The 16,322-nt window shown below is 47.7% G+C and overlaps 1 protein-coding gene across 1 annotated transcript in view; it reads right to left on the minus strand.

The window, feature by feature from the left end:
• The window catches only part of LOC125095101 (contactin-associated protein-like 4), a 133,870-nt gene extending 133,485 nt beyond the window's left edge, over positions 1 to 385 (minus strand). The window contains exon 1 of the mRNA XM_047721057.1: positions 267 to 385. Coding sequence (XP_047577013.1) covers positions 267 to 351 — 85 coding nt within the window. The 5' untranslated portion in view covers positions 352 to 385. The remainder of the gene's footprint in view (positions 1 to 266) is intronic.
• Positions 386 to 16,322: the final 15,937 nt, after the last annotated feature.

The following is a 16,322-nucleotide window of genomic DNA, read 5'->3' on the forward strand; positions in this document are numbered from 1 at the left end:
AGGGAAACCACAGTACTGCTTTTGGACAAATTCACGAAAACTCTCCCTGAACAACATGGACTATATCAGAGGAAAAGAAGTGAGAAGAAATGTGTCCTATCTAGGGCTGTTCTTTAGCAGGTTCTGGTCTGATTTCTTCAAGATGGTTCGTTTCCAGAAACATGCGCTGCCATCCCAGCTCTAAATACTAACAATCAAATAAAAACAACAGTGTTTAAAGTTTTGGGAGAGCCCCATGCAAGTTATAAGTCATCTGCTGTCCTTACCTGTGTCTCCCGCTGTGGCCGCACCCCAGCTCTGCACAGACAGAAGGATGAGTGCCCTGACAATGGCTCCAGGGACCGACCCCATGTTCCTAGTCCTGCTCCTGGAGGCCCCCAAAGCCCGGAGCTCCAGCCTGAGGAGTCTGCTCAGTGCAAGCAAGCTGGCACCTGTCTCCCAGTTTCCGGAGCTCCTCCTCCTGTCTCCCCTCCCTCCTCTCCCTCTCTCTCACTCCCTCCTCCCTTCCCTTCCTCCCTTCACCCTCTTCTCTCCCTCCCTCTCTCACTCCTCTCCCTCTCTCCTTCCTACTCTCCCTCCTCTCTCTCCCTCCCTCCCTCCTCTCTCTACCCCCCTCTCTCTCCCTCCTTCCTCCTCTCTCTCTGCTTCCCTCCTCTCTCTCTCTCTCCCTGCCTCAGTCCTGCATCTACCTTTCCTGACCCCCTCCTGAGCCTGGACCCCCCCAGGAACTGTCACCTCCACATGCAGGGACCCCTCATAGTGACAGGCGGGAGTCAGGTGCTGCAGACTGGCACCTGCTGGTTTGTTTATACACCCAGGCTCCCTCCCCCCAGCTTCCCTCACCAACAAACCCCAACCCCTCCCCTGCAGAGGAGGGAGGCTGCCCTCTCCTGGGTCCAGGACCCACATCCAGTGAACCTGTGTAAGTGTCAGCTCAGAAGAGGCAGAACGGGGAGAAACGTAGGGGTCCTTTGTCAACCTCGGCTGCCTGTGTCTGGGAGAAGAGCATCGTTGTCTGATTATATAAAAAGTGTTGTTTCAGGCTGGATCATTTTCCCCACCTAAATTCCAGTGACGGCATCAGAGGCTTGGGAGTGGAAGGCATGACAACCCCGCACAATGGGGGAGGGCGTAACAATTTCTTATTTCCATGGGTGGGGGGGTAAGATTATGCCAGTTCTGTGAATCATATGGGTTTACTGACTAAATTCCAAGTTTTTAAATGAGCTCTATCTCCTGGGAGTGTGCTCCCACCCAGACCTGCAGTGAGAACCACCCAGGCGGGAGAAAAGGGTGCAGGAGACGGGGAAAGCCTCAGGGGTCTGTGTCTGAGAAAAGTTGTGAGTCAGTGGCCTCCTCCAGGGACAGGAGTACTTCTTGACCAGAACGTTAAGCGTGGTTAAGGACACCCAGTGATGTAGGCATCGTAAGGAGCAGGGAGCAGTCCTGGGATACACAGACTTACTACCTTCAGCAGGTGAGGAGGCGGGACCTTGGGTCGGGGCATCTGGAGGCTCAGCTCCCCCTGTGTCAGGGGTCAGGGAAGATGCCTGTCCACAACACACCCGCCAACCTCTGCCAGTGAAAAGACCACGAGTTCTCATCCCACAAAAACCCTGTATCAGGTTTCTCATGTGAAGATAATTCAGAAAACAGGATTAAAAGGGATCAGATCATGTATACCTTAAAGTGAAAATTGACTAGGCATTTGGTCTCTGGTACATTTAGGGACAAGGTGGGATTTTGCACAAGAGAGAGGTGGTCACACAAGGGGGTAAACGACTCCAGTGTGAAGCACGCCCCTGCTCTGGAGATGAAAGCATCTGGAGTACCAGCAGCCACCTGCAGAGTGGTAGGACAAGAGGGGTCTGGTGTGGAGCTGTGGTCTACACCCACAGCGGTCCTGGGCAGGTGTCAGGTCAGGATCTATGCCCACAGCAGTCCTGGGGCAGGCATGGAGCCACACTGTATACCTGCAGCGGTCCTGGGGCACTGCCAGAAGGCCAGGAGGATCCCACCTGCCCCAGGACGCACTACAGCTTTGGACAGCCCCACCCATCACCAGTCCCTGCCCAGGACCCATCTGAAGGCTGTCCCAGGGTCCCACGCACCCATGGCAGAGAGTGCCAAGCACACCAGAGGTCCCCCCCCGGCCCGGTGCCCAGAAGTGAGGGGGCAGCCGCTCAGAGCATCCAGAGATACGATGGCAGGCAAAGAGCACCGTCTTCAGTGGAGTGACAGAACTTCGGAGGCCCGAGGGTAGGCACAGTCCTGTTCTGCTCTTTAGACACCAGGAGTCACCACTCCTCATGAGAGCAGGTGTATTTCTAGTTGCTGTGATGCCCACTGGAGACATCAGCTGGGCACTATTCCCATGACATGGCAGGAAATCCACAGATAGCTGGCTCGAGGGCAGGCAGGGATGAATGGCTGCAGACAGGGTCTGCCCAAAGCGGGACTTTGAGGCTCCAGGCTGCCACTGGCACAGGCTGGGGAAGTGGGGGGAGGGTGCACAGGTGTGTGTGCCCAGGCTCCCTGCAGGGAGAACCTGCAGCTGGAGACACCTACCTGCATCCCCACAAATGCACCTGTTCTAGCTTCTCACTCAGCAGCACTCCCCTCTCAATTTTTAGCATTTTCTGTTTAAAATTTGGAATGCATTAAATTCTTGCTTTCAAATGGCAAATGGCTTTGTCATTCCATTCCATCCTCTGATGACTGACGTTACTGTTAGTGGAACACAGTGGTCTGTGCAGATAGAGAACAATTTGAGTTCTTCCCTAAGCTCCAGGAAATGAGCAGCAGCACATACACAAGCGTACAAGCACATGCATGCAGATGTTCACATGTGGGCACACACTTCCACATGCATGCATGGTCACCCACAATCCTGCACGCACACACGTTCAGTTGGCTGCATGTGCGCACACTCACTCACTCACTCGTGCTGACTTTCTGTCTTCCAGAGACTCTCAGATATCGAGACCTGAGATGGATTTTGGAGCCATCCCATCCAATGTCTTGACAAAACACCCTGAGGAAGGTCACCTCGCAAGCTTCTGCCAATTTCTGGCTTCAGGAACCTGCTGACATTTATTAAGTGCCTACAGTGTGCCATGGGAGAGGGGAGGAGAAACCTATTTCCTTACATTCCCAGAGCAAACCAGAGATTGACAACTTCATTTGAATCAACTACGTGAGTTCTAGAAAAGATGTTTTCCTAATATTACGAAGGACATCTCAAAGAAAAAATTACCTCATCTCTTTGGGGAAGAGAAGACAGGTTTATATTCCCTTATTTTTCCATTAACAATATAATAATAATAATTATTATTATGCCAATAGTAATAATTCCTTTAACAATATAATAATAATAATACCAATAATAACAAGTGGCATAAGATCCAATCCCTTATGAAGGACCTGGTGCCTAGACCTGAAACCTCACCCCACGACTCAGAGCCCAAGCAAGCCTCGCACTCCACACCCCTGGGAGAAGCAATGGGGCCCCGCCTGAGCCTCTGGCCCCAGGATGGGGTGCGACACAGGTGATTGCTGTTTTTCTTTAAAGTTTAGGTTATTGTTACAAGAAAATCTACTATCATGTTAAGTGTAGTCAGGTATTAAAGGTGTTTTTAAAAATTAGAATCTTCACCATTGAAATTATGAGGCTTCATGACACTCAGCTAAGAAAAATGCCAGGAGCAGATATTCGCAGTGTTTAAATCTTGGCCTCATCAAACAATTAAAGAAAGAGATCATTCAGAGAAACGTTTCCTATCATAGGAAAACCAAATTGACAATAAATACAATAAATTCTATGCTCAGATACAACGCGCACATTTCCGAGTTCAGGCGTCTGAGGAGCTCACGCAGGCTGGGTGTGACGTCTGTGCAGGAGGGGCCCGCGGTCCACACAGGGGTCCATGGCCCGCCCCTGTCTTCTCTCCTTGTGGCTGCGGCCGTCTGCCTCTGGGAACTGAAGTTTGGGCAATGTTCCATGTCACCTTCTGGCCCAGGGACTCAGAGTCCTTCAGGAGAACTGAATGCCTCAAGTAAACTTGGTTTTGTTACAATTGCTCCTTCCAAGCTGTAACATGTAAACCAAAATTAGCGGAAGTTAGTTGCTTTGCTAAAACCATGCTCTGGATTGGTCAGAATTTTGGAATTTAAAGCTCTAGAGATGTACGTTGTTAATATTTTTTCAACCCAAACTGTTGTAAAATATTGATTTAACTCACAAGAGAAAGTGAAGCCTACAGGCAGCATCTGAGTCTGTAGCACTGGCAGGTGAAAAGCAGCAAACACAGCAGATAAAAATAGTTGCATGTCATACTGTTTCCTAATTGAAAAGCAGCCCCAAACACTGAAAGTTCTTGCTTCTCTAACAGAAATAAGTAGTATTTTGATTTTATTGTGGCTGCTTGTTATGTAATTCAAATAGAGTTACAAAGGAATAGGGTTGTAAGAGCAAATATTTTTATTTTAGTTTGTCATTTAAAAAATTTTTTTTTTATTTTTAAAGATTTTATTGATTCAACAGAGAGCGAGAGAGAGAGAGAGAGAGAGAGCACAAGCAGGGGGAGCAGCAGAGGGAGAAGGAGGCTTCCCACTGAGCAGGGAGCCAGATACAGGGCTCGATCCCAGGACCCTGAGATCATGATGACCTGATCCAAAGGCAGACGTTTCGCCGACTGAGCCATCCAGGCGTCCCTAGTTTATCATTTTTATTTAAATGTGGATGAGCTATGTCTTGAGTGGATGAGATATTTATATAATGACCGAAAGCAATTTTTAGTGTTTGAGGGGAGACCTTTCTTAAAAATGTGCTTCTAGATTGACTGAGCTGCAAATGCCTGAGGCAAAACGTGCGGTGTTACTGGAAAGAGTGTCCATAAGACCGACTGGTGCCCATCCCCGGTTCTGCAGGAAAGCAAAGGCCTGGCTCTGCGGGGAGGAGGCCGCCCCAAGCCCTGAGCTCCCTAAGCTGAGAAGGTGAATGAAGTCGGCCCTTCTGAGCGGCTCGGGGCCTCTCCCTTCTCTGGACATTGACCTCTCCCTGAGGAACCAATGAAAACGCCTCGGTGGTTTCTGTGCAGCTTTGCCATCGGTTCTTTAACATCAGGAAGGTTCTTGATGCTGCCTTCCACCTTGGAACTCGGGCTTCATCAGCCCCTCCCCGCGTTTCCAGGATCGGCTGGGACACGAAGGCCCAACCCAGGGTCCGCCTGCCCGCAGCGGCTGTGTCCACAGCACCCAGAACACTCTGCAGCCCGGTGCTTATTTCATTGCTCAGAGCTTTGTTTGGGATCATTTAAATTTTAAAAATGGGCGAGTCCTTAGTAAAACAATAATGCATAATTAATGTGCCCACTGCGCACTCTAACATACATTTTGTTTATTGTTTTTCTAAAGCAAAGAACATTCTGGGGATGGCCAGAAAGAGCCACAAACGCAATGCCCTCAGATGCCACCATGGTGAGCAAAGGTCTTTGAGAAGGGATGATGGGGTCATTGGTATCATTAGCGTATTCTCAGTGTGACCCTGCGTTATCTGAAAATGAAGCATTAGCCATTGGAGCAAGCACCCAGTGACTGTTGAGAAGCAGCATGTGACACTTGTCATGTGTTTTCTCTCTGAGGCAGAGTGTTGGACATCCCCTCAGAAGTTGCCCTGGGGGACGCCTGGGTGGCTCAGTTGGTTGGACGACTCCTTCGGCTCAGGTCATGATCCCGGAGTCCCGGGATCGAGTCCCGCATTGGGCTCCCAGCTCCATGGGGAGTCTGCTTCTCCCTCTGACCTTCTCCTCACTCATGCTCTCTCTCACATAAATAAATAAATAAAATCTTTAAAAAAAAAAAAAAGAAGTTGCCCTGGGCTCTCATGATGGCACATTGGCCGCTGAAAGCATGGGGCACGTGGCACAGACCTCTGCTGTCCCTCTGCACCGTCATCACCCCCAGGCTCCCATCCCCACCTCAGCCTTGGCATTGGGTGCTGGGACTGCAGGCCGGGAAGGCCCCCACTGTCAAGTCTTCTGAAGCTTCCCCTTCCATGTGACCCTTGGGTTGCCCAGCTTGTCTCTCAAAGGGGCTGGATTCCCCCCATGCTCTCCTTCAGGCTCTCCATGCACTGGCCACCTAGGGGTCCCCAGGTGGAAAACTCCAACTTGAGGGGGTAGACTGACATATCTCCAGCTCAGTAAAATGTTCTGATGTAACTCTGTTCTGAATGTTGTAAATGACCCAAACATGAATATGAGTAGGAATTCACTATTTCAGGGGCCTCCATCTGATGCCACGGGCACCATCAGAGCTGAAGCCTGAACTCACAAGCTCACTCCTTTCCTGGGCTCTCCCCCAGTCACTGCTTCTAGTGAAGTAATTCAGGAGCTGAAAATATAAATGTTTGTAAATTGTAATGTTAGGCCTTTGAGCTCAAAATATTCTTCAGCCACAGAGCATCTTGCTTGAAGAAAGGGCTGAGACAGAAGAGACAAGGACTCTTCTCACGGCTCCGGCACCTCCCTCTGCAAGACCAGAGCGGCCCCGTCCCTGCTCCTGTCCTCTCAGATGGTGTCGGTGGTTCTAACCCTTCTCACTGTCCATTAAACATACCCAACATTCAAAATGGTACTAAAAGGTGAAGACAATGAAAAGATGAACCACTGAGTAAGAGAAAACCTGCAAAATAGAATCTGATGTAGGACAGGTAACAAAATACCCCAGAACTCTTTAGTTTGAAGAACTCTTCAAACTAAAATGTGAGTGTTTATAATTCAACAAGAAAACAACTCAATTAAGAAATAGGCAAACTGTCTATAAACAGACACCTCACTAAGGATGTACAGATGGCAAATAGATGAGTGAGAAGATACCCAGCACTACCCGCCCTCAGGGAAACGCACATGAAACAAGGAGATTGTGGACAGAACCCGGAATGCCACCAGCACCACCTGCTGGCGAGCATGGGAACGGCAAGACTGTCCCCTCGTGAGGCCAGAGTGAGGGACGGACAGCTGTGATGGAGACCAGTTTGGAGGTTTCTTACAGAATGACACATAATCTTACCTGTGATCCAGGAATCTCGGTCCTTGGTATTTACCCAAATGAGTTGAATAATGATGTCCAGGCAAAGACTTTACTCATAATTTTAAGACTTGGAAGCAACAAAGTGTCCCTCAGGAGGTGAATGGATACACCGTGGCCCATCCAGATGATGGAATATTACTCAGTGTTAAAAAGAAATGAGGTCTCGGGGGCAGCCGGGTGGCTCAGTGGGTTAAGCCTCTGCCTTCAGCTCAGGTCATGATCTCAGGATCCTGGGATCAATGAGCAGGGAGCCTGCTTCCCTCCCCCTCTCTCTATGCCCGCCTCTCTGCCTACTTGTGATCTCTCTCTCTCTCTGTCAAATAAATAAATAAAATCTTAAAAAAAAGAAAAAAGAAAAGAAAGAAAAGAAATGAGCTCTCAAGCTGTGAAAAGACCTGAGGAGACTTCAATGCATATTACTAAGTGAAGGAAGCCAGTCTGAAGTCTGCATACCATGTGACCCCAAGTCTACGACGTTCTGGAAAAGGCAAAACTACAGAGACAGTTAAAAGATGGGTCATGGAGAGGTGGGCTGAACAGAGCACAGAGGGTTCTTGGGGCTGTGCTAGTCCATGTGATGCTGCAAGGTGGGTATGGGCCCTTGCACATCTCTCAGGGATGGGGGTTGGAATATAGGGAAGGTTCAGTGGGGTGAGATCTGGAGCCAATGACCAAGAAAAAATTCTTGCACTGTCTGGTGCAAAATGGTGGTTTATTAAAGCCCGGGGACAGGGTCTGTAGGCAAATAGAGCTGCCGCCTGCCCCGGGGTTGTGAGAGTTGGCTGACTGTATATACTAGCAGGTTGGGGAAGGTAAGGAAAAAAGGGAGGTTTTTCATATGTTAAAGAAGACTCCCAGGATACAGGCCTTGCCATTGTTGAGTTAAGGTTGTTTTTCCCTCTAGCAAGGCATTAACATTAGGATTCTTGGGGGCTTTCTGCAAGCATTTACTTATAACCTACTATTCTTTTTTTTTTTTTTAAGATTTTATTTATTTATTTGACAGACAGAGATCACAAGTAGGCAGAGAGGCAGGCAGAGAGAGAGGAAGGGAAGCAGGTTCCCTGCTGAGCAGAGAGCCCGATTCGGGACTCGATCCCAGGACCCTGGGATCATGACCCCAGCCGAAGGCAGAGGCTTTAACCCACTGAGCCACCCAGGTGTCCATCTTGGGGGCTTTCTGGAGGAACTTTACAGTCTGCCTGCTCAAGCATCTGTCAACAGCTGCAGGTTTTAAGGACATTTAATTGTATCTGCATTCGCTCCTGGAAGTTAGGCCACTGATAGACATGCTCTGTTCTTGTAGATTGCTAAGACATTTGTAAACTGACATAGACTCCTGTCTTGCAGGATCCTGATCTCCTTATGCTAATGGTTTGTTTTTCCTTCCCTTAGCTTTAGGGCAGCCATGAGCACCCGGGGAATGTCCCATACAACCCATGGGGGCGGGGGTCGTGGGGTGTCAGCTTCTGCTTCGTCCTCAACTTGCCTTCTGGGTCCCTGACAGCAGTACTGACAGCATGCAGATCCAGAGGGCAGCCTCATGCCAGTTCGGGACTCGAGCTACTGATAATGTGTCCATGTTGGCTCGTAACTTGTAATAAATGTACCACAGTAGTGTTACTGTTACAGCTCGTCCTGAGGAAACTGGGGAGGGGCAGTGAGTGTATTGTCCATACTTTTTTTTACTCATTTTTTCCTATAAATATAAAACTTTTTTTTTTTTTTCAATAAGCTAAACTCCCCAAGTCCATCCTCTCAAGGGATGGTGAGGCTGAGGTCTCTGCAGCCAGGCAGGGGAGACCCTGGAAAATCAGGCCGTGATGGGATGCCAGCTTTTGCTGATGCAGTGCCACCTTTGAAAATAAATCTGAATCCTGATGACAACAGGACAGCAGTGCCTCGAGGAGTCGCCCCAGTGGGGCAGGGGGCAAAGCCAGGGCTGACCATCCCCCTGTAATCTGTAACTGTGGAAACATCACAAAATCCAAGAAGACCTCTCCCAGAATACGACGTCTGTCATGTGAATGCTAAAATTTTGGTGACTTTGCTCTATAAAATGTTAAAATGTCCAAAGGAAGCAATTGCGGAAACTATTAAACACATAAGTCACTACTTTACAAATTTTACATATTGTGTGCTATCAGCTTCCATTTTAAAATCACTCACTGTAAGTTGGAGGAATATATTTTTTAAAATGGTAAAAAAAAACTCCATGTGGGAAAAGAAAAAAACCTCCATGTGGAAATAGAAAATAAGATTACCATTTTATTTTTTATAGAAATGTAACCCCATCAGACTACACCTGACAATAAAGTTCCACACCCTGAGAAACACACACATGACACACACATGAAAACACACATGACACACACATGACATACACCGATGAAAACACCTCCATATAGAACCAGCTCCTTTGCCCCTTCTACTAAGAGCCCTTTTCTCACCTCAGAACTGATGCCTTCACTACCCCGCTCATATCTTCATTTAAACTCAACAACAAAACTGTCCCTCTTTCTCTGATGTATGACCTCCAGGGGAAACCTTCAAGCGTGAGTTTCACACAGTCACCCCGGGAAGTGGAGGAGTGGAACCCGAGTTCCAGAGGAGGGCAGGCAGGGGCACCGCCGGGCCCGAGTCCCAGATCTCCACCAGCTGTGGGTTCTGGGCTCCCGCCAGATCGTCTGAACTTTTTAAAGATGTATGTATTGTTGTGGGAAACAAAAGCATAAGAAAAATCATTAAATTTCTTCACTGCCTACAGCTCACAGACAAGTCCTTGAAACAGGCAGAGCAACCTTCCTCTAGGGACTCAACGGTCTCAATGTTAATGATGAAGTTCTAGAACATAGGTGAGGTTCGGTGGGGTGAGGTCTGGAGCCGAGGACCAAGAAAGAATTCTTGAGACATCTTGGGTGCAAAATAGTAGTTTATTAAAGCGCGGGGACAGGACCCACGGGCAGGAAGAGATGCTGCCCCAAGGTTGCGAGGGGTGGCGGGTTCTGTACCATGGGGGTGGGGGAAGGAAAAGGGAGGTTTCAATAGGAGCAAGATTCCTAAAGAATGTCACAAATGTCCCACCCAGGAGAGGGGGTGGGAGAAAGTTGGAGGGTGTCAGCTTTTGCTTTGTCCTCAGCTGTCTTTTGTTGCCTCATCACCATTACAGCTCTTCTCACCCACAGGGGTCCTGTCCTCATTCTTTAATAAAACCGCCTTTTTGCACTGAAGAAGTCTCAAGAATTCTTTCTCGGCTGTCAGCTTTGAACCCTAACATCCTTACCACATCATGTATTTTCCTGGTTTCCTTTGAAGCAATGAACAAGGCACACTTTCTTGAAGGTATTAGTGTAAGGACCTGTTTAGCCAGAGTGATGCCATCCGCTTAAACAGTGATTTTGTTGCTTATGCAGTAAAACTTAAACTGTCCCTGCCCCCCTTCCCCCCAGGGAACGTACTTAAAAACAAGTCACAGAAACCAGTCCCAGGTAACAAAGCCCAAATACAAGGGTGGGTCAGGCCAGGTGGAGGTCTCCAATCAGTGCGGGCACATACAGTCTCCCTAGCTACCAAGGAGTATGGGCCCCACCCTTTGGGCACATTTTCAGTGCCAATTCTGACCAAGGTGATAGGCTAGTTCAAATATCTACTATAGGGTAAATTGTAATTCAATTTACAAAAATTATGTGTGACCTAGCAGGACTGTGCAGCTTTCTCTGTGTGTCACAATCTCATTGGCCACCTGTGCGTGGCCAGGCCCAACCACATGGCCTTTGCCCTTAAAAGCTAGTCTGTAGGGACACCTGGGTGGCTCAGTCGGTTAAGCAGCTGCCTTCGGCTCAGGTCATGATCCCAGTGTCCTGGGATCAAGTCCCACATCGGGCTCCTTGCTTGGCAAGGAGCCAGCTTCTCTCTCTGCCTCTGCCTACCACTCTGTCTGCCTGTGCTCACTCGCTCTCTCACTCTCTCTCTAACATATAAATAAATAAAATCTTAAAAAAAAAAAAAAAAAAAGCTAGTCTGTAAGCCAGAGAGGGGTCGCCTCTTTGCAAGAGACAGCCCCGGCTGGTCGGTTTGATTCTCAATGCTTGGTGCGAAATAAAGCTTTGCTTGACCTTCGCTTTGTATCCGTCTCGTTCCTTTGACCATGGACCCAATACTAGCACTGGCTTTTCCGCTGGTGGGGAGCAGAGGGCGGAATAAGTTAATCCATTTAGCATGGCTCTGTGTTTTACCAGATCTTACTTTATTTTAAAATCAGTTTGTGTATGTTGGAACATGTGGCATTCAGTTAGAAAGGGCTGTCAGACAAATGGGGTGCTGAGTGCAACATGCTCAGTCCTCCACTAGTGAAGCCATTTAAGGAGAAAGGGTGGGCCCCGAGCTCGGATGAGGAGCCCCTGCATGAACAAAAGCTCTCCTCAGATCCAACTCTATTAAGTCTTCAGAGATAAAACCTTTCAAATTTATAACTTGGTATTTGTTGCAGACTCAATATTTCTACCTTCAGGAAAGGATAAAAGATGCAAACTGTTCTGCTAGATTGATGTTTAAATATTTTGTTTGCTAAAATAATATATTTAAGTAAATTAAAAAGTCGAACACACTAAAACTCCCAAGAAGATGACACCCCAACTAGCCCCCATTCACTAGTCCCGTGCTCTGTGGTCATTCACCTGTAGGATGGCGGGTTCCTGTGAGAACACAGCCCCTGCACCTGTGTCCCTGCTGGTGGTGGGCACACCCACCCGTCCCACACCCACCAATTTCAGCTTCTGTAGCTGCAAGCACATAGCAGTCTTTCTGTTCGGGACGCTTCATCATAACCAGAATCACACAGTGTGGGCTCTGTGTCTGCTTCCTTCAGGGAGTGGAGTTTGGCTGAGGCTCATCCGTGTGGAAGCGTGGAACTGAGTGTCAGGTCTCATTCCTTTCATGGTTGAATAACATTCCATGTATCGGGTGTTGGATGGATGGACCATATGGTGTTTATGCACTTGTCCTCTGATGGACATTTGGGTTGTGTTTTCTCTTTGGTGGTCATGGATAATGCCGCCGCACACACTCCTGGACAAGCCCTTGTGCAGAGGGACGCTTTCATTTCTTTGGGTGCATGCCCAGCAGGGGAACTCCTGGGTCACGTGGTGACTACATGTAACCTTTGGAGGAGCTGCCAGGCCAGTTTGCAAAGTAGCTGCTGCTGCTAGGTCCACAGGTGCCATCAGCAAGGCCATCTGCTTCTGCCAGGCTGGGGCAGTCTGGCCACCTCTGATCCTCCCTGACTCCACATGTCCTGTCCTCTCAGTTTAGCTATGTTGCTTTTTAAATTAAATCAGGGGTCATTGAATACTTAACCTTCTACCATCAAAATGAGCGCTCTTGGAGGCTGTCTCCTGCAGAAAGGCTCAGCACCCTGCAGCTGCCTCCCCCTGGGGCTGAGCCACTGAGATTAATGGGCACGTGGGTGTGTTTGCCCTCCCAGCCTCACTGCCCAAATGGGAGAGAACTCAGAAATTCTCCATTAAGTCCTCAGCCTACACATTCCCAGAGTCTCACTGCAACAGTCACAGCTCTTTAGGATAAAAGCATTACTTCTCAACAATTCTTCACATAAAAATATAACTCAACAATTTTTTTTACCTTTTAAAATTAAAGAATTGTTAAAAGATACTGTATTCATTTTACAGATACAATATTACAAGTTTGAAGCACTTTATGAAACCCAATTACTTGCCACCTGTTTAAAAACAGATTTAATTTCATTGCGCGCCTTCAGGATCATTTAAATTTTATCCATAGCCTGTTTGAGTAAGTAGCATTTAATTAAATAGGAACAATTTTACAAATGGTATTCTAATCTAAAAAGTGTTAAACCACCATATGAAACACGGGTACCTGTCTTTGCACACACCATGGTCGTCTATCCTTGAATGCATGAAGTCCTAGTTTCAGGTGACTTTTCTGTTAAAAAAAAAGTCTTTTCCTACAAAACTTAAAAAATACCTGTCACTTGATATTTGAAGATGAGCATTTCTTGTAAATTGATCTAATAGCAGCACTTAGCATTTACAAAACCTCTAAGATAATGGCGTGTTGTTTATTTTAAAATCCAAGGCCAGCATCTCCAGCTCCACGGTGGACACTGGTTGTCAGATGTGGCCATGGAAGGGCAGCTGATCAAGTTGTGGCCTCGGGGCTCCCACCTGCTGCTTCCCCGCCCGCTGTTGGTGGGCAGTGGTAAACCATGCCCCAGCCACTGGTCCTAGGAATGAACGCTCGGTTCACAGACAGGCCTGCATAGAACGGACCACCTGGAAATTTTGGTGAAATTTTTACCATCAGTTAGTTGGCAATCTTAGATCCATAGCTTCTGAAACATTTGTTTTTATTGTTTTGTTCCTGGAATATAAAACCTGAAGTGTGTTTTTCTACACAAGCCCAGTGATTTAAGAAATGATACACAAGTTCTGAAATGTGTCTGTTCCTTGTCCTTCAGCAGCTTTGGGTGTTGGCGGAAAGGGCTGCGGCCAGCAGCCCCTAGGGCAGCCTCCCGGGGCTGCCACTCTCACAGGTGCTCTAGGGACCAGCGGGTGCAGAGCCCGCTCAGCTCAGGGAGATCTCTCTCTACCACTTCTTCTATTTCTTCGTTAAACTTACTTCCTTTGTAAACTAAGCCCCAAACTGGCAAACACAGCAAAGGAAAGCATGTCTTATACCTGAGTTCCAGTTACATGTCTCCACAGGCAAAGGGTCTGTCATACCTTTTCAGTGACAATCATACATAATTCAGACCTGGAGCCCCAGCCGTCTGGAGGTTCTGGAGCTGCACCTACCAAACCCCCCTTGTCTTTATCTGCGTCCACCCAATGTGCGGGTGTGGTCCTGCTGCCCTCCCCATACTCAGGGTTCCGTGGCCTGCACACAAGCCCCCGGGGAGTGTGTGTCATCTTGAATAGCCTGTCCAGGCCTGCATTTCCTCCTGTGGGCACTGCAGGACCAATGATGGCATTGTGTGTGGACGTCCTGGGGGTCCTGTCTTACCACAAGCCCCCTTGAACGGTGTTGGACGCAGAGTGTTTTAGCTGTTGCTGCCTTTTCCTCCCTGTTCTAACCCAAGAGTTACTGTTACTGAGGCATGAGATCTTCCTGTTCCTCGTGTTCTGTCTCTTGGGGCATTCATGTTTGGTTTGATAAGTCGTTATAGACGTGTTCTTTTCTTTTCTTCTTTCTTTTAATTTCTTTCTTTCTCTCAATATCTGGGACTGTAAAGTGGGCCTCCCCTGGCTTGCTACCTGTGGCAGCTGGGAGGGGTTGGGAGATGGCCCTCCTTGGGTCCCAAACTCCTGCCACCAAGTGTTTTGATTAACTGTGGGTTGAAAGGATGCTTTTGCTGTGGGGTTGCATTATGGTTGGGTTTCTTGGAACTCCCAGTTCATTTTGCAGCCATGAAGGGAAGTTAGCTGGAAGGTAAAGCTGGGGCAGGGAGAAGACGGTGGGAAGATTATCTCTAAAGATGGGCCTGAATCCAGGTGGAGCTGTGCCTAAGCTGAGAATATTCTGGAACTCTCCAGTGAAGCCAAGCCATTACGTTGCTGTGTGTGTGACCCATTAAGCTAGACTTAAGGGATCCCCCTGGTGTTCTTCACAACCATCTATTGCCTTTTATGCATCTCTGCAGTTGGCTTAGACGAAAAATCACACCACATTTCCCACTAAACATGACCAACCTTCTATGGGTGGCTAATATCTTTGGTGGCTAATTGTTAGTCTTCTTCTAAGAGGTCAAGAGGCTATTATTATACATTTATTGTTAGTTACGAAATCTTAAAGGATGGAATACTGATGAATGTTACTTATATGGCTCAGATGATTTAAATATTTTAATTTTTAGAGTGAAATGTTGAAGAGCAAATGGAAACCAGCAGAACCTTCACTTTGGAACCGATGCCACCAGAAGGCTAAGATGTTTCCCTAAATGCATGGTGGTGGTTACAGGTATGTGAAACCAGTGGAAGCAGCTTGAAGGGAGAGGGTGGACTCAGACTGGTTGGAAACTTAAAGAAGAAATTCTGGGAGCAATGGAACTTAACACAAGCTCAGACTCAAAATCTGCGTGTACTCTGTCCAAATCCTGGCTGATCATGGGACTATGTGTGTGCTGGTCAGACCCAGAGACCCTAATGAGAAATGACCAGGCTCCAGAGGAGGCCACCATTGAGGTAGGACAACAACAGGGACATCTGTGAATTTGCTGCCTTTGGCTCACGTGTGCTTCCCAGCCTGGGAGCAACTCCAGCTACAGAAATGGAAGCCTTTTGTGCCAGAGGTGTCCATGGCAGAGCCTACAGGACAGCTGAGAACTGAAGGCAAATCCTCAGAACCAGGTGAGCTACAGCTGTGAGCCCCAAATGCTTCACTAACGATGCCTAGCAGGCATGGGAGATGCCCTGGGGAACCAGGTCAGCAGCTGGAAGGTTGTCAGAGCCCTACGTGGTTATGGGTGGCTGGAAACCTGACTTCACATGGAGTGCAGGAAGTTAACTATCGTTTGGAGCAAGAAACAGTGACCCTCAGGGGAGCACAATACAAACCAGAGCTGCCATGACATCTTATCCGCTAAGTTCATTTCAATAAAAAGATAGAGGATATAACATGACCCAAACTCAAGAGAATACTCATTAATGAGAACTGACTCCAAGTAGCCCCAGATGTTGGACTTAACAGACTCTGGTCTGAAAGCAGCTTTTATAAATATCTTTAAAGAATTAAAGGAGAGATCATCTTAATGATGGGAGGAATACGGAAGCTCAAAAGATGAGTAAAAACCATAAAATCATGGAAATGTCAAGTATGGGAGGTGAGATAACTGATATAAAAACTTCACTACATAGAAAAACAGCACGTTGGAAGTAGAATAATTAGACTCAGACCATGATAGGTCAGGAGAAATGACAGAATCTGAAACAAGAGAGAAAAAAGTGATGAAGGAAAATGGACAGAGCATGTGGGACACTGTCAGCAGCATCGATGTGTCTGCTCTATCTTACAGATTCAAGAAGCTCGATGACTTTCATAAGGGCCAACACAAAGAAAACCTCAACTCTGCACGGAGTCAAGATGCTCAAACCCAAGTTCTCAAAAGATGCCGCAGAAAAGTCCATTCTGCCCTGGGGAAGAGTCATGGTGAAAGCTGAATGACCCTCTCTGGAGGCAGTGGAGGAACTGAAAAA

The sequence above is a fragment of the Lutra lutra genome, chromosome 3 (assembly GCF_902655055.1).
Source record: "Lutra lutra chromosome 3, mLutLut1.2, whole genome shotgun sequence".
In the NCBI taxonomy this organism is placed as follows: domain Eukaryota; kingdom Metazoa; phylum Chordata; class Mammalia; order Carnivora; family Mustelidae; genus Lutra; species Lutra lutra.